The sequence below is a fragment of the Propithecus coquereli genome, unplaced genomic scaffold, assembly GCF_000956105.1.
Source record: "Propithecus coquereli isolate 6110/MARCELLA unplaced genomic scaffold, Pcoq_1.0 Scaffold112, whole genome shotgun sequence".
Classification (NCBI taxonomy): Eukaryota; Metazoa; Chordata; class Mammalia; order Primates; family Indriidae; genus Propithecus; species Propithecus coquereli.
In genome coordinates, this window is record NW_012135192.1 from 3,824,351 (window position 1) to 3,851,631 (window position 27,281).

Consider the following 27,281-nt stretch of genomic DNA (forward strand, 5'->3'; position numbering starts at 1 on the left):
AGGCAGGAAATTTTGTTAGGAGGCTACTGCAGCAATCCAGGTGAGATGACAGCAGCTGGAGCCAGGGAGATAGTGGTGGAGTTGATGGGAATGGTCAGATTCTGGATATATTCTGAAGGTGGAGCCGATAGAATTTCCTGACATCATAAATGTAGAGTGCGAGAAGCATCAAGAATGATTCTTGGATTTTTGGCCTGACTATCCCAAAGGATGGAGTTGTGATTAACTGAGATGGAAAAGGCTAGAGAAAGAGCAGTTTTGGGGGGAAAATCAGGAGGCTCCATTTTGACATGTGTCTGAGATGTGACTTATGCTACAGTTAAGGAGAGGCCTTAAGCTCTATGATCTACTAAGCTATTAGGATTCTTTATGATTCCATCATACACTGACTAATACATTGGTGTTTACACCTCCAAGAAGAGGTAGAGAGTTGGCAGCTGGATATACAAATCTGCATTTTTGGAGAGAGATCCGAGCTGGAAATATAAATTCAGGAGTGACTGGCACATGAAGATGATTTAAAGCCATGAGACTGGATGAAATCATTATGGGAGTGGGTGTAGCTAAGGAAGAAAACAAGACCAAGCACTGAACCCAGAGCTCTCTGCTATTAGGAGGTCAAGACAATGACAAGGGTCCAGCAAAGAGATCTGAGCAAAGGAGATCTTAGAGGCTTTACTCAAATGTCAGGTGGTTCTTGACTGGCTGCGCAAATTTGAGAAAGAGGCAATAGAGAGTGAACTGGAAGGTCCAGGTGCATGGCTGGAGCTTACTCGGTGGTCGGTGATTGGTCAGGAGGGAGCTTTCTTCTGGGGATGTAGGTCATCTTCTTCTGGAAGTAGGTCACCTTCCTTCTCTCTAGAGAAAACTCTTTAAACCTTCTTTGGGGTCAGGGAGACAGAGATGGGGATAGGTATAAGAGGCCTGACTTTTGGGAGTGCGGTAGGTAAAAGCAGGAAGGTTTTCCTGAAGTGCAGTGTGCAGATTTTCACTGTTTTCAGTAACAGTTTTGCCCCCACCCTCTGTGGTTCCTGGGGTCCCCCAGAGATTCTCTGGTTCAGTTTCTCCAGACACTAAACCTCCCATCTTCTGAGATGGGGGGGGTAGAGGTGGGGCTGGAAACGGAAGGTGGAGGTGGAAGGCCGCTGAGTCTTCCTCATGCATTCTTTCAGCCAATCTTCTGTTCGAGTCTTCGGGCTCTAGGGCACCTGGTGTCCCCAGTTCCTGAGCCTCTCGTGGTTCTGGGATAAGGATGATCTCAGTCTTCGTTGGTTCTTTCCTCTGCTGGCACTTAGGCTTCTGCTTTCTGCTGTCCGCGAACTCAGCTACTGTTCCTCCATGTGCTATCCTTCCTGCAGAAGTTTGCGAATGTTGCTCTTCCACTCATGTCTGCTCCCTTTCTCTTTGCTTTGATGACTTGTATCTATTAATACTTTATTCCTTTACCGGCATTTTAGTGAGGCTTCAGGAGTGAGAAGAAATAAACGTGGGTTCAATCATGTTTAGCAGGAAGAAGTCCTCGTGATATGTTCTTGACACTCCATTAACACCCCTTGTTCCAATCAACTGAAAAAGGGTCTCACACTCAGAGCCTTCAGCCGTCAATAGCATCTAACTAGAATTTAGTAGCTTTTTGTTTTCATTGGATTTATTTTTATACTTATCCTTTATTTAGAAAGCGATACTCTTTATTCACTGTGGTAATGATATAAAATTTCTTTTTTCCTAATTTAAGTTAAAAAAAGTTGATTTATAGAACAATAGTAAGTGGTACATGGAGGGCTAACATTGTGACAGTGACAGATGAATCTTGAAGTTGAGAGATACCGTACTATTTATGAAAATCATCACAGGAGGAAATTCCAGATCTTCCCACTTTGTCTTTCATGATCTGAGAGCTTTTAGGGGAGTGCTGAGTGTCCGGCAGGCTAAATTCATGGGCCACTTCTCAGTTCTATTTTCATTCTCATAGTTGCCACAAATTTGATTTTCTTTGAAGTTATTGTTCTCTCCCTCCTCTTCTGTATGTGGACTCCTCTTGTCCTAGGAATAAAGGTGGACACCGTTTCCAAATATTTCTCTTAAATTGCTATTTATAAAATAGGCGTGGTATGCACACTCAGTTTCCTTGTTAGAAATATTTTGCTTTGTGTGATTAATCACAGCAGAACAAAAAGGGGTTAGAATAGAATCTAATGACCAAGAATCAGGGGAGATTTGGAGCCATGAAATAACTTGGGGGGGCGCAGTAGTTTTTCCCCTGGTTTCTCTCTGAAGGGTGAATGGGGATGGCCCTACTCCCTTCTCTGAATTTCTTCATGGAGGTTCCCCAGAACTAGCCCAGTTCTTGCCTTAGATTCTAAGGTTTGGGATAAAGCTGGCCAAACGAGATTAGATTCATCGCTAGTGAAGCCATTTAGATTTTATCTGAAGTAGTTAGGGCAAAATTCCCTGGGACAATCAGTTCATTAGAAAGCCTGCTTGGCTATCTATTCTTCTCCTAAAGGGTAGCTCCACTGAGCTTGGCAAATCCCTGGAGAAGGGATGCACTTTCTTTTCTGACTCCTTTGGACCAAAGCATGAGTCCCCTCTACCTCACAGGGGTGGGGAACCTGTAGCCTCAAGGCCACATGTGGCCCTCCAGATCCCCAAGTTCAGCCCCTCCACTGAATCCAAACTTCACAGAACAAATCCCTTTAATAAAAGGATTTGTTCTATAAAATTTAGATTCAGTCAAAAGGCTGCACTCAAGCATCCAGAAGGCCACATGTGGCCCTAAGGCTGCAGGGTCCCCAAGGCTACCACAGAGATGTGGCCTTTTCCCCACCCTTTCCTCCTGCTGCTTTTGCCCTCAGCATGACCAAGAAGCCCAAAATTATGACTAATTCTATCTTTAAGTGGAACTTGATGTCTCATCATCACTTCAAGCTCCATTGTTTCTCCTTTGAAGGTCATCTCAGCAGAGCTGACTGTAACAAAGTCCAGCCTTCCTGAGTTACCCGCCCAGGGCTCCTTCTCAACAATCCTCATTCAAATTCCTCTTCCAGGCCGAGCGCGGTGGCTCACACCTGTAATCCTAGCACTCTGGGAGGCCAAGGCGGGCGGATTGTTTGAGCTCAGGAGTTCGAAACCAGCCTGAGCAAGAGCAAGACCCCGTCTCTACTAAAAATACAAAGAAATTAATCAGACAACTGACAATATACAGAAAAAATTAGCCGGGCATGGTAGCACATGCCTGTAGTCCCAGCTACTCGGGAGGCTGAGGCAGAAGGATCGCTTGAGCCCAGGAGTCTGAGGTTGCTATGAGCCAGCCTGACGCCATGGCACTCTAGCCCGGGCAATAGAGTGAGACTCTGTCTCAAAAAAAAAAAAAAAAAATTCCTCTTCCATTCCCACAGGGAAAGGCCTTACGGATGACCGTCTCTAGAGTTTTTCAGTCCTTTGCCAGAATACGTTTTTTTAAAATTGTGAAAATAGTAACTATAATTTCACCGAGGGCCACTCCTTTATGTTTTTGCTAAACTTAGAAAATTCTATCTTGTCTAATTTGAGCACCTTGATCCCTTTAGATTAAAGGCTTTTATAAAATCTAAAAAGTAGATCCAAGTAGCAAATTGATCTTCTTGCAATTTAAATACATTTCCTCTGATTCTGTCTTCACTGGAAGAGAACAGCTGCTGACCTCACTGGTTTTCACGTGCTTGAGGACCACTATGAAGCATCTTTTATCTTCTGTGTTTGGAGGCTGGGGAGCACTCACTCTTCAGCTCTTTTTTCAAGCATTTAGAAATTTTGGTTGCTCTCTTTAGACTATAATTTTTAATATTATTCCTAAATCTAGAGTCTATAAGTATATGTAGTATACCAACAATGGTTTCATCAGTGCTCAGTAAGAAAGGATTGCTTCTTACTTAGTTTTTGTGACTATACCCTATTTGCTTAATGCCGAATTATTCAGTTCCTCTTCCAAAATTAACCTGCCAGAAGGCACAAGTAAACCCAATCATCATGAATCTTGGTACTCTTTAGAAATATTAGCCTCTTCTCTATTGCACTTTAGTATTTTTCCATTTCATTAACTTTTTAAAGTCATTTTGAATTCTGATGCTGCAATTTAGAAAGTAAAACTAGTGACCTTAATGCATGCCTTTAGAACTATGGAGAAAAAGAAAATTCACAAAGATAGTGATTTTTCAAATATTCTGCAACTCTAGGATTACAGTACTATGGGCCACCCACTTTTGTAGTAAATGCAAAAAAGTGAAAAAAAAAAATAAAGACAGTAAACACAGCCCTATATTTCTTACAAGTACAGGCAGTCCCTGGGTTATGGACAACCCAATTTACAGCATTCTGTACTCATGAACGGGCTCCCAAATCTCCCCATAAGGATAATTTGTAATTAAATAATTAAATTACTAAATCGGGAACTACTTTCTTCCTGCATGTGAACACACCCGCATGTCGTCCGCAGACCGTGGGCGCAGCATCTCTGTGGTAGTGGCTAGTCTCATTGTTTATATGGTCGCTGACACACGGCATCGCTTTTGTCTTAACTTTTTTATTTGATTTTTTGAGTCTGTGTCCATGCTTATGACCATTCCTCCAAAGCGAAAGTCCACTGCGAGTCCGGGTGAGCCCGCAGTGAGGAGAAAGGTGATTACGGTGGAAATGAAAGTAGAAATAATTAAGTGTTCGGGGAGAAGCCAGGAGCCACCATTCACTGGGAAAGCATTAGGCTTCAGTCGCTCGACTATTGGAACAATTATGAAGGATAAAGTGAGAAAAATGGAACATGTGGAAGGCAGTTCTCCAAGGAAAGCATCAATTATTACTAAGCAGTGTAGTGGATTAATTATTGAAATGGAAAGGTCATTATTGATTCAGTTAGAAGATCAAAATAAGCGTCATTTTCCTATTAGCCTTGTGTTGATGCAACATTAGGTGAGTGTTAACCTTTAATATTCTTTTTGTGAAATTTCTCCTATCTAACCTTTCTCTTATCTAACCTTTTGTATGAGTTTGTTTTTATGTTCTGTTTGTTTGAATTAAAAGAAAGAGCACAATAGTTTCTATAACTTATGACAGTACAGGGGTGTAATTATTATTATTACAGCATTACACTGTATTTTATTACCATATATGAGCCATTCTAGTATTACTATTATTATTATTGTTGTTGTATATGCACTGTTCATCAGGAATCCAAGTTACACACAAATCTGACCTAAAGACGTTGTCAGGAACGTGTCTTATCCGTACCCAGGGGACGCTGTATGACCATCTTGGACATTAGCTGAAAGCACCAGATGCCCTTATCCACTGCATTATTATAAAGGGGCTAGGGTTCTCCAAGATGACAGAATGACTCTCAGTGATGAATTCGTCAAACTGCAGCATCCTCTACTAACACCAAACCGTCTGTCACACGAGCTGGGTGATTCTCCAGGTGGTCAGGGGACAAGAGGCAGCTGGACTTTGGAGGAACAGCAAGTCCCACTCCGGTGCCTGCTTGTCTTGCTCCTTGTCAGCAGTGCCGCTGGAGGGGGCTGGTTAGACTCATGCCCTCCTGCCAGCAGCTGCAACCTGCCTATTGTGTCCCCACTCCTGAGTTACTTGGCAAGGAACGATTTCAACAGTTACGAGTCTTTCTGAAAAGATTAACTCCAGCAACCTCTCATCCCCAAGCCTTTTCTGAGCCTATTAACCTGTTGCTCTGATCCCCAGTTAGTGTAATAGTCTGAGGGACTTCCCAGGGTCCAAAGTCAATGGCCTGGGGCCGGGTTACCCACTCACAGCGCCAGCGGCTCACGGCGGTGTGCAGCCCGCTGCTTCAGAAGGAGCCACCTAAACAAGAGGAGAAAGAAAAAAAAGCAAACAAAAAACTTGAAAGAGGAAAACCTCCTGAAAAAAACCTCCTTTGAGTTGCCTTGTGTGTTTTCATTTTTAAAAAGATATACTGTGAGCATGGCATTAGAGGTACTCTACGGCTCATCAAGTTTTCCCTTTGGAGAATGTTTCAGATTTTCTGAACAAGGGTGGCAAGCAAAGTTTCATGTTGTGTGTTCATTAGAAATCTATCAAATAGAAGAAATATTCAGATATGTTTCAGGCCAGAGGCCTCCCAAGTAATGTGCACACCCTGAAGGGATATACTAGGTAACCCGACTGTGACGGTGAGGAAAATATTTATTCTTAAAATCCAATCCTTTAATGTTTATTTTGTGTGTTTTAGAATGTATATGATTTTCCTTTCCAGGCCACTATATTGCCTTTGTGTCTCGGTCTGTTTTGTGTTACTATAAAGGAATACCTGAGACTTGGGTAATTTATAAAGAAAAGAAGTCTGTTTATCTTACGGTTTTGCAGGCTGTACAGGAAGCTTGGTCCCGTCACCTGCTCAGCTTCTGGCGAGGGCTCTTGTGCTGTGTCACAACATGGAAAAGGTCAAAGGGGAAGTGGGCATGTGGGAAGTGGGACCAAAGTCGAGGAGTGTCCTGGCGTTATGACAGCCCAATCTCATAGGAATTACTCCATCGCCTACCCCTGACCAGTCCAATCTCGTGAGAGCGAGAACTCGCTCCAGTGGGAAGGGAACCAAGCCACTTGGGAGGGATCTGCCCCCATGACCCAAACACCTTCCACCAGGTCCCACCACCAGCACCGCCACATCACATTTCAACATGAGCTTTGGTAGGGACAAACAAACCCTATCCAAAGCATAACATGGTGCTAATAGATAAAACCCAAACTCTCAGTTGTTTTTTTTTTTGTTTTTTTTTTTTTGAGACAGAGTCTCACTGTGTTGCCCGGGCTAGAGTGCCATGGCATCATCCTAGCTCACAGCAACCTCAAATTCCTGGGCTCAAGTGATCCTCCTGCCTCAGCCTCCCAAGTAGCTGGGACTACAGGCATGCGCCACCATGCCTGGCTAATTTTTTCTATATATTTTTAGTTGTCCAATTAATTTTTCTTTCTAATTTTAGTCGAGATGGGGTCTCGCTCTTGCTCAGGCTGGTTTCGAACTCCTGAGCTCAAACAATCCGCCCGCCTCGGCCTCCCAGAGAGCTAGGATTACAGGCGTGAGCCCCCGTGCCAGGCCTCAGTTGTTTAACACAGTGGAAATTTGTGTCTTGCCTGCCCACAGGGTGTTCCTGGGCGGGTGCCTCCCATGTGGCCCCGGAGGCCCAGGCTCCTCTCACCTTCTGGCTCTGTCCCATCCAGCTCCTCAGGGTCTCTCCTTTCATCCAGCGGGTGGGGAAAGGGAACTTGGCACACCAGCTACCTTATCTTTTGGCCCACAAGTGACATGTGTTATTCACTCACTTTTCATTAGCAAGAATTAGCTCCACCCAAATCCTGCATTGCAACAGCTTCTACCATCATTGTCAGCCCTCAGCCCTCACCACCTCTGCTGCAGCAGGACGCGTACATATTTGCATGGGACTGCACAATTGCTAAGGGCTATGCAATCAGAGCAGTTCGGAGACTGGTGTTGAAGGAACTGCCAGATTTGGAGCTGCCAGGCCACAATTTGACCCCCCCCCCCACCCAATGGTATGAACTTTGTAGTATTAATGGCTGAGACAAGGCTCCAGTGGTACTCGGTCGGGACCATCCTCACTGCCACCAGCCGTCAGGACCAGGTGGGATCTGCAGTAGCCGCATGTCCTGAGCCCACATGGCCCAGGCTCCTCTGTACTGGGATGGACAGCGAGGGGTTCCAGCAGCTTTAACTCCTTAATCTCCACAGTCTCTACCAGACTGTCCCTTAGAGTGGCCAACTCCCCAGTTTTTCTGGGACTTTCCAAGTTTTAGCACTTAAAGCTCCATGTCCCCCAAAATCCCCCAGTCCCAGACCAACCCAGACAATTGACCTGGGACTAGTCCTGGTTTTAAAATGGGAAGTCCCAAGTTCTGGAAACCTCCTCAGCTCAGGCATGGCTGGGGCCCTACTGTCCTTCCATCAAAGCCTTTTCTGTCATTATCTCCTGTGTAGGGTTTGAGGCCCATGGTGACTGCTTATAAAAAAGGATAAGCTCCCTAATCTTTTTATGAGAAGTTTCAGTATCGAAAGAACGCGGGACTATTGTGCAAAGGGGGTTCTAACCAGGGAACAAGTAGACATGACCCATTGTCCAGGTGTGGTGGCACACACCTGTAGTCCCAGCTACTCAGGAGGCTGAGGCAGGAGGATCGCTTGAGCCTAGGAGTTTGAAGTTGCAGCGAGCTGTGACGACACCACTGCACTCCAGCCAGGGTGACAGAGCAAGACTCTTGTCTCAAAAAAAAGAAAAAAAAGAAAAGAAAAGAAAAAGTCCTATGCAAGCAGACTTTTATAAAGGATAAAGTGGGCTGCTTTTGAAGGTGCTTTAATAAAATCTCATCATAGCTAACTTTGAATTAAAATATATTGTTCAAAAACTTAACCAATCCTTACATTTGGAATAATTTAAGGCATATTACAAAACTGAATAAACAATGGGACAATTGTGTTGTTTCCAAAAAGGATCATATATTATTCTGACTAGTGTGGAAGACTAGAGCTCTCCTATTCTCTTTGACGTCATGGAAAACTGTTCTATGTATTGAGCCAAGGAAAAGGAGATGTTGGGAAGCTGTTTATTTTTTACATAGCTGGGATAATTCTGACCATACAAATTCATAAAGCATCTTTTCAGTTAACCTATCATAGCCGCTTACAAATTTAAAAAGACATTAATTAAAAGACAGACATCAGAAGCAAAATCATGCCCAGGATGGGAAGTAGTGGAAAGAAAAACCTTGGTTACTTCTTTGAGTACTAGAAAGTTGTGGCTGTGGTTTATGAGAGTGTCAATATTAGGCTCTAGACAAGACATGCCTGGGGTCCTTAAATGGCCTGTTGAGCCTTAATGACAACAGTCAGAAAAGGAAGAAGAAACACATTTTTGCATTCACATTATCTATTGCTCACTTTCCAGGGGACTGGTGGTCACTCTCCTGGCCCTTGAAGATCTGTGTGGGTGACCTCACTATTGTCTTTGCTGGTGGGGTTAAAATTTTCCGCTTGTGCACCAGTACTCGACATCAGCCATGGTCTTTATATCAACGTCGAGTTTGTTAATTATGCATTTTTCTTACCCAGCTTTAAGAGATAGTTGAATTATTATTGGGGAGCTTTGTCCCATATAGGGACAAAGTATAAACTAATAAACTAATAAAGTTGAGCTGACCTAGCCACAGTTTCTTGCGGAATCATGGAGAATGAGGGAAGAATTATGCTTTGCAATCATGCTTTCTTTCTTTTCTTCATGAAGAAAAAAAAAAATCACTCATGGTGACTTGGGCCAAAAGACCCAGGTCTTCGATAACCAGCATCAACTGTTTCTGGGTCAATTGCCTCATAATCTTAATTAAGTTTTCAAGCTTTAAGGTTTATTTGAGGAAGGATGTGGGATCATTTATAATCTTATAGATTATGACTCTTCCACCAGGATCTATTCAAGACCTCATTACAAATTACATTCAAGTTCCTTCTGGTGGAGATATCGTCAGCAAGAGTTTAGTCAACCTACTCAAGATCACTTGGGGGCATAGCTCAGGAAAGAGGATGAATATAATTCATCTTTTTTTCTCTTTGCTAGGTGCAGATGAATTAATTATAGTTCTTAGAGAACTATTCCCTTTTGCTTAAAATAGTATCAAATTTTCTGTCCAAGTCTTCTATGAATAGAGACAATTCGGCTTAACACTAGGGAAGGGCTTTGGAATCTGAAGATGGACACTGTCTACCTTTGATTCTCTGCAAGGCATCAGTCAGCCTGGGCTTTTTAGCCTTAGTTTCTTCTTCCATAAAATGGGAATGAAATCTTTTCATTCATTTACTTCAGGAGGTTTTAGGGAAATTATTTAAAGATGATTTTTAAAAAAATTATTTTAATTTCTTTAGAGATGGGATCTTGATCTGTTACCCAGGCTGGAGTGCGTTGGCACAATCAGAGCTCACTGTAACCTTGAATCCCCTCCTACCTCAGACTCCTGAGTGGGTAGGACTACAGATGAGCCAGCCTACCCAGCTAATTAAAAAAAAAATTTTTTTTTAGAGACAGGGTCTTACTATGTTGTCCAGGTTGGTCTCGAACTCCTGGCCTCAAGAGATCCTCCTGCCTCAGCCTGCCAAAGTGCTGGGATTACAGGTGCCAGCCACCACTCAGCTGACCATTTTTTAATGTTCTGAGTAATTCAAGTAGAAGGCAATGGATGAAAGGGAATTTTTTTAGAAGAAATCTGTTTAATATGAATTGAGTAATATCTTAAGTTCTTTAGATAAGATACAGAGGAGTTCTTTAGGCCTGTCTTTTGGAACAGAACTACAACTCACTCCCACTACTGGCAACTTACAGGTAGGAGAATGACTTCTGGCCCTGCTTTGAGGTTTAAACGATGTTTGAGTCCCACTCATTTTAAATGTAAGGATCATTTAAGTTCGTTATATAAGTTCTTATATTATTTTTGTTTGAATAGACTGTGTATTTACCTCCAGATGAAAAATCAATACTTTAGTGTACAGTTTTCTCATAAAAATAACCCATGTCCTTATTTTTTCCTGCAGACAAAGCTGTGTGGAGTTTTATCCCGTATTCCTGATCACATTGTGGATGGCTGGATGGTATTTTAACCAAGGTAATTTTAAAATACAGTCAACTCTGTTCTAAGGACAACTATGGTGCTTTAAGCTATTAAGGAGCAGATATACAACCATGCAGGTACTAATCTTGGAAACCATTTTAAACAAGATAAGCAATGTCTTTGCACATCAAAAAGTGCTGTGTTGCAGATATGCTAACTTTGGCTTCATTCCGATTTAATTTGATGATTTTCTTAAAAACTTGGAACCAACTATATATACTGGGCACTCAAGGATGAAAATGACATGAACCTTATCTACAAATATAATCTACAGTTGACCCTTGAATAATGCGGGGGTTAGGGGAGACAACCCCTCATGCAGTCAAAACTCCTTATAATAACTTTTGCCTCCTGCCAAACTTAACTGCTAATGACCTACTACTGATCGGAAACCTTGTCGTACCATAAACAGCCGACTAACACGTATTATGTACGTTACATGTAGCATATACTGTACTCTTACAATAAAGTAAGCTAGAGAAAAGAAAATGTTATTAAGAGAATCATAAGGAAGAGAAAATACATTTACTATTCATTAAGTGAAAGTGGATCATAATAAAGGTCTCCATCCTCCTTTTGCTAAGCAGGATGGAGCAGGCTGAGCAGGAGGAGAAAGGAGAGGGGTTGGTCTTGCCGTCTCAGGGGCAGCAGAGGCAGGGGAGGTGGAGGAGGGAGAAGGGGAGGCAGGAGAGGCAGCACACTAGGTGGAACTTTGTGGAAATACATCACATTATAATTTCCCTCTGACATTCTTGCTTCTTCGTTTCTCTAAAAATGTTTCCATACAGTACCAATCCTTCTTCCGCCACTTGCTTTCATTTCAGTGCCCATATCATAGAAGGTCCGGGCCGTAAAAGAAATCAAAAGCAGTCTGGAATAATAGAAACCCGTCTGCCAGATTGTCTAATGCCAGTTTGTTTCTGGCACTTGCTTCTTCTACATCTTCTTCCTCGTCGTCTGGCACTGGTCCAGCAGCTCTCACCTCCATCAGGTCATCTTCTGTTCATTCCCCTAGGGTGGTGTCTATTAGCTCTTGAATTTCTCCAAGATCCACATCTTAAAACCCCTCACTCTGCACCTTTTTTTTGCCGTATCCACAATCTCTTTCATGATTTCCTTGGTTGGCTCTGTCATAAATCCTGTGAAGTCATACACAACATCTGGACACAGTTTTCTCCAGCAAGAATTTATCGTTTCAGGTTTGATGGCTTTCACAACTTTTTCTAGAATAACAGTGGCATCTTCAATGGTATAATCCTTCCAGACTTTCATGGTGTTCTCTCTATTGGGCTTCTCTTCCATAGCGTTGACAATCCTGTCCATAGGGTACCATGTGTAATGAGCCTTAAAGGTCATGTGACTCCCTGATCTAGAGGATGAATTAGAGATGTTGTGTTTAGGGGCAAGTAGACCACTTTGGTGCCTTCAGTGTTGAAGTCATGGTGGCCAAGGGCATTGTCCAATATCAAAAGAACTTTAAAAGGCAGTCCTTCATTGGCAAGGGACTTCCTGACTTCAGGGACAAAACATCAATGGATGCAACCCAGAAAAAGAGTTCTCGTTGTCTAGGCTTTCTTGGCTTGGGGGTTAGCAGCTTTAAGGGCTGTCCTGATCATAAACCTGACTGCATTTGCACAAAATAGCAGAGTTAGTCTATCCTCCCTGCCTTAAATCCTGGTGCTCACTTCTCTTCCTTCCTAATTAATGTCCTTTGTGGCATTTTTTTTTTCCTGAATAAGTTACTTTCATTTTCATTAAAAACCTATTCAGCAGATATCCTTTCTCCTCAATAATTTTCTTAATGGCATTTAGGAACTTGTCTGTTGCTTCTTGGTCAGCAGAAGACCAAGTGTCAAGATAGCTGCTTCTCCTGTTATCTTGACATTTTTAAAGCCAAACCTCTTTCTAAAATTATCAAACCATCCTTGGCTGGCATTAAATTCTCCAGCTTTAGATCTTTCACCTTTCTTTTGCCTTATGTTGTCATGTAATAACTTTGCTTTTTCTTGAATCATTAGAGTCTAGGGGTATGCTTTTCTTATAGCAATTCTGCACCCACATAAAAGCTGCATTTTGGATAGGAAATAAAAAGGTATTTCACAACAAAGAACAGGGTTTTGGGGCCTGCTGATACAGCTGCAGTGACAGCTTTACACATTTCCTTTTCTTTTCTTACAATGGTACTTATGCTGAATTCACTTATCTTGAAATGGTGGACAACCACAGCCACTGACCTCAATCTATGGTACATATCAAGCAATTCAACTTTTTCTTGTAATGTCATGACCTTTCTCTGCTTCTTGGGAGCACTTACAGAGTCACTAGTGGCACGTTATATGGGACCCACAGTGTTAGTCAGGGTTAATGGTATTGCATTAATCATGATGAAAAACAGGTGAGAACCATGAAAAATCACTTTTAGAGAGATATGTGATTTATTGGTGAGATGAACTGGTCATACAGAGATGATGATGTTTAAAGTGGATACTCGCAACACGAGCTCACAGCAATAGCAACAGGAGGTGGCTATGAAATTATTACAGTACTATAGTATGAACTATGGTTAATTTTATGCAGTTAGGATTTAATACCACTTTTTTACATTTGTTTACATATCTCTCAACTGTGAACGGTGCCATGTATGGTCTGTAAGTGTGTGCATAAATTTTGATAAATTTTAACTTTTTATAAGGTTTGTGTATATTTTATGGTAGTAAATGATGAAATACACAAGTATCTACATATATTTTATGCATTCATGACATATCCTTTTCTTAATTTTTTTTTCAATATTTCTAGGCCATGTGGTTCATTTGTGAGTTTTGTCAAATTGTTTCAAATCTCCAAAAAATTTTCCAGTATATTTATTGAAAAATTATCCATGTATAAGTGGACCCATGCTGTTCAAACCTGTGTTGTTCAAGTGTCAACTGTAATTCTAATTTAACTGAAGGAACAGAACACAGAATTAACAATTCACCTTAATGGTTATAGCTAATATTTATTGAGCCCTTACTATGTGCCAAGTACTGTTTTTAAGTTTTATACACATATTGTGTCATGTATTGATTTATAGGATTTACAGATGAGGAAACTGGGATAGAGAGAGGTTAAGTAATTTGTCTAACTCGACATTTACCAATGCAGGGAAAATTTCCCTTTCAAGTACAGAGCAGGGTCTATAAATATTTGTGCCAACAACCCATGTACCTTTTCTTAAGGGTCCTCAAGGATATAGTGCTACTGTTTGTATGTAGCAACAATGCAAAATCCACTTTCTGTTTGACTAGCGTATCCTTGGTGAGCTGAGGGCTTTATCCAAACTCTGCCTGTCTATTTAGCAGGCGTCAGATCACACCTGCTACCTTCGCTGGAGAAATTCAGTCCCCTTTGCTTTCTGGTAACTTTCTGACTTTCATTGCCTCATCTGTGTCTGCACTTGAGTGCTAAAATTTAAATAAACCAAATTCTAGCTGCTTTCAAAGGCAACCCCATTACTCTATTTTTGTCATTTTTTACTGTCAACTAAGGGATTTCAGATAAAACGTCCTTTAGAAAAAGACTTCTTAACTTTATTCCAATTCATACTTGTGTCCCTTAAGGGCATGAATGAAAGCGGCTGTTCCTTGTCATGTAAGAGCACATTGACAACTAATCAGAAAAGTGCCTTTTCATAACAGGACTCTGTCTCTGCCATTGACCCTTTGGGTGTCACTGTGATGGGCTGAATGAGGCTAACTGCTTGTCAGGGAAGGATTTATTGGGTACCTTGTTAAAATTTTCTTTTCATTCTTTTTCATCCAAAATCAGTAGCCTATTAACTGCCCCTGAACCATTCTTTTTGGCTTTACGGGAGTGATTCACTCGATAGAGAGTCTCAAACCTGGAAGAATACTCAGGATCCTTCGACCCCCTCAGCCCCAAACTGGCTCTGCCACCTGTTCTTTCCCAGCTCTTTGCTTGGCCCTTCACTCCCTCCCTGCAGGTCCCAAGGCAGACAGACATCAGCCTCTCTGCAGGCTTCCCCGACCCCTTCCAAAGGCAGCCTCTCCAGCTCCTATCTCTCCATCCCTCTTCATTTCCTTCACTGCACTTTCGAGTTTGGACTTTTCTTCTCATTTTTTTGTTTGTTTGTTTGTTTTCTGTCTTTGCTGATAGACTATAAACTCTATAAAGTCGGGGAGCTTGTGTCTTTTTCACTGCTAACCTCAATCCATAGAATAATACCTGGTGTATAGTGGAAACTAAAAAAAAAAAACCAAAAAAACCTGTGTGACCAAATAAAATCATAAATTTAATTTTATCCAGCATATCACAGTCCCACACGTAGACTCCCAACGTTTAGAAGGAGGCGGCTCTGGCATTCTGCAGCCGCTGAGGAAGAAAGAGAGTCCCTAACACAGGGAAGACACTGATGTTTTTCATGGCACAGGGTGGTGGAACATTATCATACTATATTTTACATTTCTTTCTTTTGAGATAAAATTCACATATGGTGAAACGCATAAACCTTAAGTATTCACAGAGTTTTGACACGGGTACACACCTGCGTGACTCAGTCCTTATTGAGATGTAGAACATGAGCACCACCCAGAAAGTGTCCTCCTGTTCCTCCCACTCAGCCCCCATTCTCACTCCCAGATGCAAACACTTTGGATTTTTCATCAGTTAGCTTTGCCGTTCTAGAATTTCATGTAATTGAAATCGTGTTGTAGGTACCCCTGTGTAATGCTTCGTTCACTCTCCAAAATCTTTTTGAGATTTCACCATGTTGTTGTAAATGTTTCTTTTCATCGCTGAGTACCACTTCATTGACTAGAGTGTTACAGACTCTAGCACGGTGTGGTTATCCATTCTCTCGTTGGGTTGTTTCCAGTTTGGGGCTATTATGAATAAAGCTGCAATGAACATTTTTGTACAAATCTTTTTATGGACACGTGCTTGCATTTCTCTTGGGTAAATACAGAGGAATGGAATTGCTGGGTCAAATGGTCTGTTTGGTTTTATAAGAAACTACCAGAACTTTTTCCACAGGGGCCATACTATTTTGCATTCTCACCAGTGATGTATGAGGATTCTAGTTGCTCTACATCCTCAACATTTTGTGTTGTTAGTCTTTTTAAATTCTAGCCATTCTGGTGGATATTTAATGGTGCCATCTCATTGTAGTTGTTTTTTTTGAGACAGAGTCTCACTTTGTTGCCCGGGCTAGAGTGAGTGCCATGGTATCAGCCTCATTCACAGCAACCTCAAACTCCTGGACTCAAGCTATCCTCCTGCCTCAGCCTCCTGAGTAGCAGGGACTACAGGCATCGTGCCCCATGTCGGCTAATTTTTTGTTTCAGTTTTTAGTTGACTGGGTAATTTTTTCTATTTTTAGTAGAGACCCGGTCTTGCTCTTGCTCAGGCTGGTCTTGAACTCCTGACCTTAAGCAATCTTCCTGCCTTTCAGCCTCCCAGAGTGCTAGGATTACAGGTGTGAGCCACAGTGCCTGGCCCTCATTGCAGTTTTAAATGTCAGTTTGCTGATGTCAAATCATGTTGAAATATTTTTCGTGTGATTATTGGCACATTTGTTTACCTTCCTATGTGGGTTATCTCTACAGTCTGGATACAAGTATTTTGTTAGATATATGTTCTCTGAATATTTTCTCAGTTTTCGTACCACATCTTAAGATTGTATTCTATGCTTTTTATTTTTTTTCCCCCTCTACAGTTTTTGCTACTTGTCTGGGTCTGGTGTATATTTACCCCCGTCACCAGTACTTCTGGGGATATTCCGAAGCTGCTAATAAAAGGTAAGGAGAACCTAGTAATTGTGTACTTACGCAAAAAGTAGCAGGATGAAGTCTATGTTAGCTTTCTGCTCCTGAGAGGAATTAATAGCACTGAGAGTTGTGGTGGCAAAAATGATCCACGCTGCCTGCAGCCAAGACTCGCCAGGCCACACACAAGCAGGCGTGAGATGGGAAAACACAGGTATAAAATCACGCATTCAATGTGGGCTCTCTAAATCCTTGCAAAACTTTTGCATTGTTTCCAGAAGGTTACTAAGGAAATATCCTGCCCAGCCTTGCTAACCCTTTGATTGTTCAAGGAAGCTCACTCACCTCCATGGCTAGGCAACCCCTTTAATTTACATGATGAACCAAAATTTTCAAATGGCAAAAACACAGAGGTTCTGGGTACCGTGAGCAATGAGCAGCCTGTGTCAGGGCTCCCAGCCTCCTCGTCACGGCCCAGTTTGTTACATCTCTCCCCGGTGTCCACCCGCAGGATCCCTGGAATCCAGCTGAGTCTGGGGATTTTAACCTTGTTGACTGTCCTAGGCGCCCTGGGAATTGCAAACAGCTTTCTGGATGAATATCTAGACCTCAACATTGCCAAGAAACTGAGGCGGAGCATCTAACTTTTTCTCTTCCCTTTACTGTAACGCTTGCAGAAGCTGTTAACACCCTGAAGGTAATACGATGTCATTAGTTAAATAAGTAAATAAATAAATAAAAGTCTTTATTCTGTTTTTCTTGAAATGGCTTTGTAGAAAAACACCCTTTAGAGAATACGTTTCCTGTTGAAGAACTGAAATTTGCTGGGGGTGGGTATATCCGTATCATCAGTAGAAGCGTGTTGAGCCCTGGTTTTGGAAGTACATGCTGCTGAAGTCATGACCAGCCTGATGTGTGTGCTGGGCTTCCTGTGGGCCACAGACGTGGCCTGCCTCTGAGACCACTTCTCTCTCCATGGAAAGCTCCAGACGGATGCTGACAAGGCAGTCGAGGCCCCTTCATTGCCTGCAGGAAAGCAACAGATGGCTGCATGTGGGGGAGGTCAGACGAACACTTGGAATAGCCAGAGAAGGGAGTCATCAACTAATGGCACAAAATGAATCTCGCTGTGAAAACGGACTTTAGAAAGAAGAAAAAGGAAAAAGAAAAAAAAAAGGAACAATTCAAAGAAACAACCAAGGAACAAGGCCAAGGGAAGAATCCCCCCCAGGCAAAAGAAAGAAGGGCCCGCCCGGGGCCCGAGGAACCGGGCCGGGGTCCCCGCAAAACCCGCCGCAACCCGAACCCCGGCCGGGAAGCAACCCCGGCCGCAAAACCCGGCCGCCGCCCCGAACTCCAACGGCAAGCCCCGGCCGGCAACAAGCAAAAGAACCCCCCTCCTCTCCTTCATCTGTGAAATGGGCATGATTCTACTTCACAGCCTTCAAAGACCTTAGGAAAATGGAATTAATTATGAGCATACACAACACATTTGAACATCAAGAAAAGAGCCCTCTGTCAATTTTTCCAAAGAAAATTGGACAGCCTTGAATCTGGTGTGGGCATCGTCAAAAGCTGTTTAATGGGACTTTTTTGTAGTTACAAAGGAAGTTGCAAAGGCTATTGAGTCATAGAAAAATATATAAAGACATTAAAATACTAGTGTTTCCAGAATACTAGGGGAGAAGATATGACCTCCTGCATCCCAAATAACAGAACAGTGTTAAATGCCCCAAAGTACACTGGCCTGGGAACAGAAGCATCTGGATGCTAGCTCAGGTTCTCCCACTTGTTGGCTGTTTGACTTTGGACAAGGCACCCCATCAATAAGAGGTCTGGGAGCAAAGACATGAAGACTCCAGAGTGAGACGATCTATCGTGTCCTATCACTTGCTGGCTGTGCTACCCCAACACTTTGTAGCTCTCCGCCTCAGTTTTTTCTTAGGTAAAATGGGGCTAATACTCACTCTGAAATGCTAGGATTATAATGGTCTTTTTACTTAGTATTCTGACCAGTTATGATGGTGACTTGTATGATAACATTTTAATTATTTTATACATTAAAGATAATGAAGGGAGAGTGCAAATTTTTGACCCTAAAGCATAATTATTGCATAATTATGTCATTTGGAAGTGGAGAAAAATTTTCCAAGTCTTACACTTGAGGATTTTTAAAACATTTCTGTTTTGTGCTTAAATTGATTCTACGCAGCGTAAACCACACACATACCCCACATGGTCTGGTTAAACAACATGTGGAAAGAGCAGTAGGTGTATCAGGCTGTGAAAGCTTTGCAACTTTAAATGCTAGAACCCTAGATTTTTATTTCCTTTGTTCTAATTCTGTTGTCACTAGGCAACCTTTTGATAATTTGAATTCCTATTAGATTTGGCTACAGGGAGCAAACATGTTGGACAGAGAGATGTGAGTTTCTGATCAGTTTGACAGTTACATGTAAATTTTTTGTATATTAGTAAATTGACCAGTTTCATTTTTAGAAGTTAGATTCATCGCCTCAGAAGGTCAATGTCATGAAAAAAAGGGATGGAGAAGAATTTTAATATATTGAGAATCTTAAAAGGCATAGAAACCAAATGGCGATGTGAGATCCTTCATCTAATCCTGGTTAGAAAAAAACATCTTTGGAAGACATCTGTGAGATAATTGGGAAGCCCTGACTATAGAACAAGAATTAGATGATATTAGGGAATTAATGTTAATTGTGTTGGGTGTGATAATGATATTGTGGTTAAGGAAGAACATGCCCTGATTTGGAGCTGCGTGCTAAGGCACGGAGGGGTGAAGTGGTGGGATGCATAACTTACTTTGAAATGGTTCTACAAAATAGGTATTGAAACATTTATGGCAAAGTGTTAACAATGTTTAAATCTGGTTGATAAATGAATAGGTATTCACTGCACTTTCTACTTCCCTGGCCGTTTGAAAATGTTCATAATAAAAAGTTTAAAAATTCGAAGAAGAGAAGTTAAAACCCAAAGTCAGGTTCTTGGTAGCTCTGAAGATTTTTTTGTGTTGAGCACCGTAGGTTTGATTTGGGATCCAGGGTTATCGATGGATCTGCAGCCATTAATGCTGGCCTGGCAGCCGTCCTGCATGGGGCAGAGACACGGGGCCCCGCATGTGTGCAAACTGCAGTGATGACTTCCACGTGTTGCACGAAACGAGGCAGCTCGTTCAGAGGACATTAGTGTGGGACTCTAATGTCCTTAGGACTTAGAACAAAAAAGAAAAGAGAATCAAGGAGAAAATTGAAAAGAAGAGGGAAAAAATCAAAAAGAAAATAAAGCAATAAAGGACTGGTTACCCAAAGCGGCAGCTCTGCTCCCTTCCCAGGTATTTTTTCCTCTCCCACTTTTAGGGGTTGGAGGTAGGTGGGGTGTGGCCCAGGAAGCCATTAATAAAGAAAAATATCAGGTCATTTGTTTTTCAGCCTCTCTTTCCAGACTCAGTCTTCCTTGAAAAGAATGATCAGAGGCAGAACCAGCTCAGTGAATGCTTTTGAATGTTCCTTAATCTATCAGCAATGAAATACTTCCTTCCCACTGGGGCAGATGCCTACTGACTTCCTAGACAGATGTGTATTCTCTTCTCCTTCCCCCATCACACACTTACTGCACTAGGATTTTTTAAAGGTAAGATTACATATAAGAACTTGTGTTAAAGGAGAAAGGGATTTCATTCATTGAGTACCGAACAAATTTTAGTATAAAAAATGGGGCTTGAATTAATCGGGACTTGGAGGAGTAATCGAGCCTTCTCTGCTTCGTGTTTTCACTTCTATTGTCAGCCTCCCCCTGCGCCCTCCCTGCACCCATGAATCATTTCATTTTCTATCCCACGTTATCTGGGATAGTGCTAAGTTCATGTTATACAGACAAAGCCCAGTGCCACGTTGTTTCCGCCATGGTGTTATCTGCCATCCACTCTGGAACCACAGGGGTAGGGCTGGCCTCTTCCACAAATTCCTTCTCCTGGTTTACAGATATTAAAACTCACCTTTGTTTTGGGCTTAGTTTTGATGATGACTTTATTCTGTGGCCTATTTTCTGCTTAACCCAGTTTTGAAACATGTTGTGTCATTAAGATTTTCAAAGTTGGATGGGGAGTCTTAGGTCTCCTAGAAGTGGCGAGGTGAATTCACATGTATGTGACTTATGAACAATGGGCTCTCAAGAAGAGAAAAGGGAAAGGGAGTGGGGGAAACAGAACAGAGAGGGGAAAGAAGCCAAGCCAGGGGGCAACTTTCAGCCAAGTCCCAGGGGGAGCAATGGAGAAAAGTACATCTCAGAGTTTGCCCAGACAAGCTAACTGGGCCTTTCCACTCCTGCACCAGGGAACTATTGGCTACAGTTGACCTGGAGGGATATAAACTTCTAAACACTTCCAACTCTGTGGTGGGTGCAGGCATGGCCAGGCTTTTCAAGCTGGAGTGGGGTGTGGTAGAGGGGAGGGAGGCACTCCTGGGGGAGGGGTGTTTAATGACAGTGTCTGCCACGGTGGGGCAAGGCCCCTTTATTGCTTCCTCCCAATACATTCCTTTATTTTTATTTTTATTTTTATTTTTGGAGACAGAGTCTCACTCTGTCACCCGGGCTAGAGGGCCGTGGCATCAGCCTAGCTCACAGCAACCTCAAACTCCTGGGCTCAAGTGATCCTACTGCCTCAGCCTCCTGAGTAGCTGAGACTACAGGCCTGTGCCACCACCACCCTAATTTTTTCTATTTTTAGTAGAGATGGGGTCTAACTCTTGCTCAGGCTGGTCTCTAACTCCTGAGCTCAAGCAATCCTCCCGCTTCAGCCTCCCAAGTAGCTGGGACTACAGGCACACACCACTATGTCCTGCTAATTTTTTCTATTTTTAGTAGAGACAGGCGTCTCACTCTCGCTCAGGCTGGTCTTGAACTCCTGACCTCAAGCAAAATCCTCCTGCCTCGGCCTCCCCGAGTGCTAGGATTGCAGGCATGAGCCACTGTGCCCGGACCCAGTATGTTCCTTGATTTTTCTTTATCTTGCATAAAAACTTCACTATCATTTTTCCGAGTCCTCCAAATTGTGAGCCAGTGAATTGAATTGTCATGGTATGGCATCTACAAAAGGACTATGGCATGTTTGCTCCTTGCGAAGTTGACTTTCCTCCCTTCCCTTTGCCATAGTCTTCGGTGCTGCAGCAAATTTAGCAAGTTTCCGTTGCGTGGTTGAATTCAAAAGACTAGGAATGATTGATCTCTACTATTAAATACATGTCTAAATGATACCAAAATTTTGAGAAAAGAACTGCAGTTAATTAAAACCCAGGAATAATATATCTGCTTAATTAAGGTTGGAAATCCAGTGAGGATCCTAAAATAAACTATACTTTGCATTGATTCAGATAATGATCTTTTATTTTTTTTTTCTTTAAAAGTGGTATGCCAACATCACTTCATTTCTACATTTCAGAGTTCTGTACATTTCTTCAAAGGAAATAAACAATGCTCAATGTACAAGGTAAAAACAGAAAACTAGAAAAATCTGAATAAAACGGAGCAAGTTGCCATAGGTCGTACGGTACAAATTAGTAATTAGATGTCATCTGAAGTGCAATACCACTGCTGTGATGATGAGTTAAGGAATGAAATAAAAATACTCTATTTTAAACAAACAGTATATATATATTTATATGTATATTTTTTACAGATAGTAGACCCAGTGATATCTGCAGTATTGTAAAAACTTATGTACAAATAACTTTTTTTTTTAGACATTACATATACATCAGCACCGTAGTAAAAACAAAACAGAAACAAAACAACTTTATTAAAATCTACCTCTCTATTGGTTGGTCCCAGTACTGAGCATTTGGAGGAAGCCACCTCCCGTTTCTCACCATTGCTTACGTATTTATTTCCTGTACCTTTCAGGAAAAGGTATTGTGTATTCTGTGTCTTCTTGTCTCTCTCTCTCTCTTTTTTTTTTTTGGTTTTCATCTGTTTCCACTCAGAGTTTCCCTGTTGGCATCGCTCCCTAGTTCAGGGAGTTTAGGGTCACCCTGCTGCCACCTGTTTGGAGAGGGCACACAGCCTCTGCCTGGGTCCTCACCCTCCTGGCGCCCCCGGCCTCACACCCTGCCCCTTGCTGAGCAGATCTAGAACCCTGGGTATGTGGGGAGCAAGCCAAGGGCATCGTTTGCCCACCTGCCTCCTCCCCAAGCCCCTCGGCCCCAGCCTTCCACTGGAACTGGCATTCTCAGGACTTCCCAAGTGCACCCGTCCAGCCCTCACATGCTTCAGCGCTGCCGCGTGAGCACGTGGAGTGCACAGAAGGGAGCCACTGTTTAGGGCCCAGAGGGAGGAGGGGACAGGAGAAAAGTACAGGCCACTCTTACTTACGACAACACTTAGGCCTATGGCTTCCAAGAGGGGGCGGTGGGAGGGGAGGCAAGGACCACAGAGACTAGCCTGGCTACAGTGGACACTGTCGATTCCTTCCGACAGATTTCACTTAGGGCAGATGCGAGTGAATCACAAAGAGAACAACTGTACAGAACTTTTGAAGTGGATCACTTTGCCCATAGGGAAGGAACCGTATCTTCCCCGCTTTGATCATCTAAATTTGTAAGGTGGAGCAATTGATGTTTTAGCTCTTCCATCTGGGTTTTATGTTTGTCTTTCCGATGAGTAGGGATGATGGGCAAGGCTGATTTCAGAGCATCACCCCTGGGATTTTCCTGGAAGGAGCCAGAACCAGCGACCTCCAGGCCACTCCTGCCTGGGGACACCAGAAGCATCAGATCCGGCTCCCATCAACTGACGCCCACACATCAGAGCCACCCTCTCAGTTCCAGGTGGAGATATTCATTCAACTCCACACATGGAGAGAAAGAAAACGCCATTGTCGCCTTTGCATTTTGGGCATTGTCTAAGTTCTTGCATTTATCTGGACTCTGCCTAGGCTCCTGAAAGACGAAAGTGTCCCTTATCCTTGGATTGTCTGTGAGGAGAAGCAAGGGCAGGCTGGGGTGGAGGCCAGGAGGAATCACAGCGGTGGGGGGCACAAGGGCAGCCGGGCTGGCAGACACTTGGAAGCCAGCTGGGGTCTCTCCACCCTGCGGCCCCCAAAGCAGCTGTGAACTACCTGCAAGCATTGGTGTTGCACCAGGCCCCCAGGAGGCTCCAGCCCAACCTGGAGTGGTCCCCAGCAGACCACCATGGTCCCCAGCAGAAGGCAGCCCCCTGGACTGCCCCTTCTCCAGACTCAGTTGGCTTCCTTATGAGGCACCAGCGGCAACACCTCTGCAATTCCCAGGGGTCACCACGTGGCAGGAGTCAGATGGGCCAGCAGGACCCTTTGTTGTCTCCCTGTGAGCCTATCGCTGTTTTTTGTGCCTACCCTCCAAATACAGTAGCATGTGTTGAAGCCTCCTGCCTCTTTCCACCCAGGGTTCGGTGCATTCTGACCTGTGCACTTGGCCTGTGCCACCACCCAGCAGCCTCTATGGGGCTCTCCCTGGCTGAGGCTCTGCCTCTTTTGTGTCTCCAAAGCTGCAGTCTCCGGACCTGGGGCAGGAGGGGCTCCCGGACACCTCGCTTGGGCAATAGTCCCTCTTGGCTGGAGCGGCGCTGGCCGGTCTAGGCCATGACAGGGAGTGCTGAGCAGGAGCTCTGGCTGGCTGCGTCTTCCCTGCCAGCCCCTCTCGTGGCTCCCTCTCGCAGCAGGGATCTGCATGGCGTCTCATCTCGGTTGCTGTGTGAATATCAGGTGAAATGAGGCCCGGCGGGACTGTGGATTGGCACCTGGATCTTCCACTGTCAGCCAGCTGCAGTTTTGCTCAGTTTACATGGGTCAAAAAAACAAAGAACAAGGATGGGCCAACATCCTGTTTCTTTTTCACTTTTTAAGCTTTAACCACTAGACTTGTGGCTCCTGGGGGCCCCTCTTGACTAGGGGTTACCAAACAATTCATCAAGCTCCTGCATCCACTCATCCCCTGGCCCGCCTTTGATGATGGAGTCCACAAGGTCTGCACTGTCTGGGAGGCCAGGGAAGGAAGCCCCGGCTCCTTCGCCACTGTAATTGTATGACATGTCCTGAGGGGGGTTCCGCTCATAGGCTTGGCTCTGGCTGCTGGGAGCAAAGCTGCCACTGGGCATCTGTGGCTGTGCTGGGGGCTGGTTGAATGCTGGCATGCCGGGGACACCCTGGCTCAGGCCAGACAGGACCATCGGCCTTGCCTGGCTGGTGCCTTGCTGCCCCGGAAGTGCTGGCATCATCTGCCGACCCATGGCAGCTGGGTTGAGTGTTCTCACCGCGCCTGTGTTAGCATCCACGACTGACTGGCTCAGTCCCTGTGGGAAGTGTTGCTTGGTCAGTCTCGGCTGGCCAGCTTGAAGTGGGTAGCTGGCGCCATTGTTGAATGGTCCTAATTCTCCACTAGTCCTCCCAGGCATCCCCTGCAAGCTCCTCTGTTGCCAGCTTTGTGCTCCTTGCTGGACTGTTCCCATAATGCTCTGAAGCCTCGGAGGGGCTTGGGGCCTAGGCAAGGCCTGGCTGACTGGCCCCTTCATCTGCTGGTGCTGCTGGGTGATGGCCGAGTTCACCAGCATGCTCTGACTAAAACCACTCACCATTCCAACCCCTTGCCCAGAGGCAGGCTGCCTTGGTCCCTGGGCTTGGTTGTGTGTGATGCTCATGCCACTTTGGTTTGGGTGCTGCAACATTTGGGTCATTCCTGTGCTCATACTGTACATTCCTGGTTGGCTGGTAGGCGTGGTGCTATAAGGGGCCAGTCCTATCTCCGATTGGGTGGCTGCTGTGGCCATTGTCCCAGGGTTCTGGGAGGCTCCCATTCCCATCATGCCTGTGTTCTGTGCCATCAACCGTGACGTTCGCATGCTCTGGAGGGCTGCTTGGCTTCTCACAGCTGCTATGTCCTGGGGAGAGCCTACAGGGGAAAAAAAGGACACATACCACTCACTCTTCTCCATAAGCCATATACCCTAACCAGTTGTTGGAATTTTCTCTGGGAATGACAAAATTCCTCTTTGTGAAAGGATCTACTCTGATAATAAATCTTTAATAAAAATGATTACTATTTTTCTGATTGTAAAAAATTTGGAAACTATTAAAAAGCACAAAGACAAAAATTAAAGTTACCCAAATGCTCACCATCCAGAAATGACCATTGCTATTTTTTTATTTATATACAAATAGACACACACAAAAATTGGGATCATACTGTACATGTGTTTTTGTAGCTGACTTTCCACTTAACAAACCCTGATATTATATTTGTTTATACTTCAGAAGCAAATTATTTCTCCCTCTTATGGATATGATGCCATCCTTAACCAATGAGATACCATTTTCTTTGGAGGTGGAAGGAAATTCACTTCTTGGGCTAAATTAAGAAGAAACGGCTGGTCACTTTGCATATTCTATTTGTTGAAGTGGAACAGGGCTCAGTAGAGAATAGTATCAATAAAGCCCATTAGACTAATTTCCCTTAAGACTTCAGTAGGATTTGAGAGGTTAAAGGCCATCTCTTCTGCTAAGCAGCTATTTTGACAGATGGGACATGTTTTGGATCCACTCTGTAGTTCCACATGCTCCAGATTCTCTGAATCATAACATGTCAGTGCAAACTGGCCAGCTTCCTGAGCTAGAAAAAGAAATCGTCCTGTTACTTGCTACTTGGCAATGAACTTTATGCATTTCTGCAGCGAGGTCCATTCCTTCAAATCGGCAATGATGACCTCTCTCGGCAGATTGTGGACATGGTTTTAATAACACTGTTTAAAAGTTGGCCAGCTTATCACTGCCAAGTCATTCACCCTTAATTAGGCATTTAAGTGAGCCCTTCCTTATGTGTTCCCGGGACATTTCCAACGCCAGCCTATGTTGTACAGGGCTAGGAGGTGCACAAAAATGGATTTTTCTATGTCCCTGCTCATGAGTAAGTCTATGAAAAAAAGACAGATAGGTTTTTTTCCTGGATATTTAAAGAAGATGCAGCATGAAGGCCAATCGATATTATAAGCAAATTTGATCCCACCTAGAACTGTGTTGAGAAACCAGATGAGAATAGTCTAACCTTGTTAAACCTGGCACCTTGGCAGATAACTGAAGCATGTTTTTGTCTTCCTGATGGGGCTATTGATTTCTGGGCAGCAAATATGTCTCCATATTTTCTGTCTTTCTTTAAGAAAGAAAACTATGGGAATTTTGATTATGACTCAATTTTTTGTGGCTTGAGATCAATAGCACGCCGCACTGAAAAATGAAATGAATGGTTTCTGTGGGGAAACCTGAAAGATCTGGGGGAAGTCCCTAGAAATGTTTCAATTCTTTGTTTTAAGCTTAATTATATCTAAGTAGCTTTTTGAAAAACCAAAAGTTGCCAGTGACACACAGGATGGTAGTATATCCTACAACTCGTAATCTGGTCATGAAGTTTTGTGACCTTAACGACTAAATTTGATCAACTGCATGGCCAATCAGATCAACTGTGGTGAAATGGGTTATTGAGTTGTTTATCAAGAAATTTAAGGGAAAAATATTGCTGACTCAGAGATGGATTGGATAGACCCAAAAAACATAAATAGGCTGCTGGAAATAGATGAAAGGACTTTCACAATTTAGACACTTTTTGGGTATATTTATAATGGATATGTTGAAGGACTGGATATTGTCTGGACTAATTTTGTGAATAAGAAATAGGTTCCTTTCTTTAGAGGGCAAAAATGTTGCAGTGCCCTTTAATAGGTAGTGAAACATTAATCTAAGCCAACCTTTATTTTTACTTAGTGTAAATGACTGCACTGTCTTGATGTAGTTCTTATTTTAAA

The 27,281-nt window shown here is 43.3% G+C and overlaps 2 protein-coding genes across 3 annotated transcripts in view; one reads left to right on the top strand and one right to left on the bottom strand.

Annotated features, from left to right (window-relative positions):
* Positions 1-17,201, top strand: part of MGST2 (microsomal glutathione S-transferase 2) — a 36,511-nt gene extending 19,310 nt beyond the window's left edge. For both annotated transcript variants that reach the window (XM_012654920.1, XM_012654913.1), the window contains exons 3-5: positions 10,595-10,665; positions 16,388-16,469; positions 16,948-17,201. In XM_012654920.1, the coding sequence (XP_012510374.1) occupies positions 10,595-10,665; positions 16,388-16,469; positions 16,948-17,080 (286 nt within the window). In that variant the 3' untranslated portion in view covers positions 17,081-17,201. The remainder of the gene's footprint in view (positions 1-10,594; positions 10,666-16,387; positions 16,470-16,947) is intronic.
* Positions 17,202-22,401: 5,200 nt separating this feature from the next.
* The window catches only part of MAML3 (mastermind-like 3 (Drosophila)), a 403,902-nt gene continuing 399,022 nt past the window's right edge, over positions 22,402-27,281 (bottom strand). Inside the window, exon 5 of the mRNA XM_012654931.1 lies at positions 22,402-25,378. Coding sequence (XP_012510385.1) covers positions 24,378-25,378 — 1,001 coding nt within the window. The 3' untranslated portion in view covers positions 22,402-24,377. The remainder of the gene's footprint in view (positions 25,379-27,281) is intronic.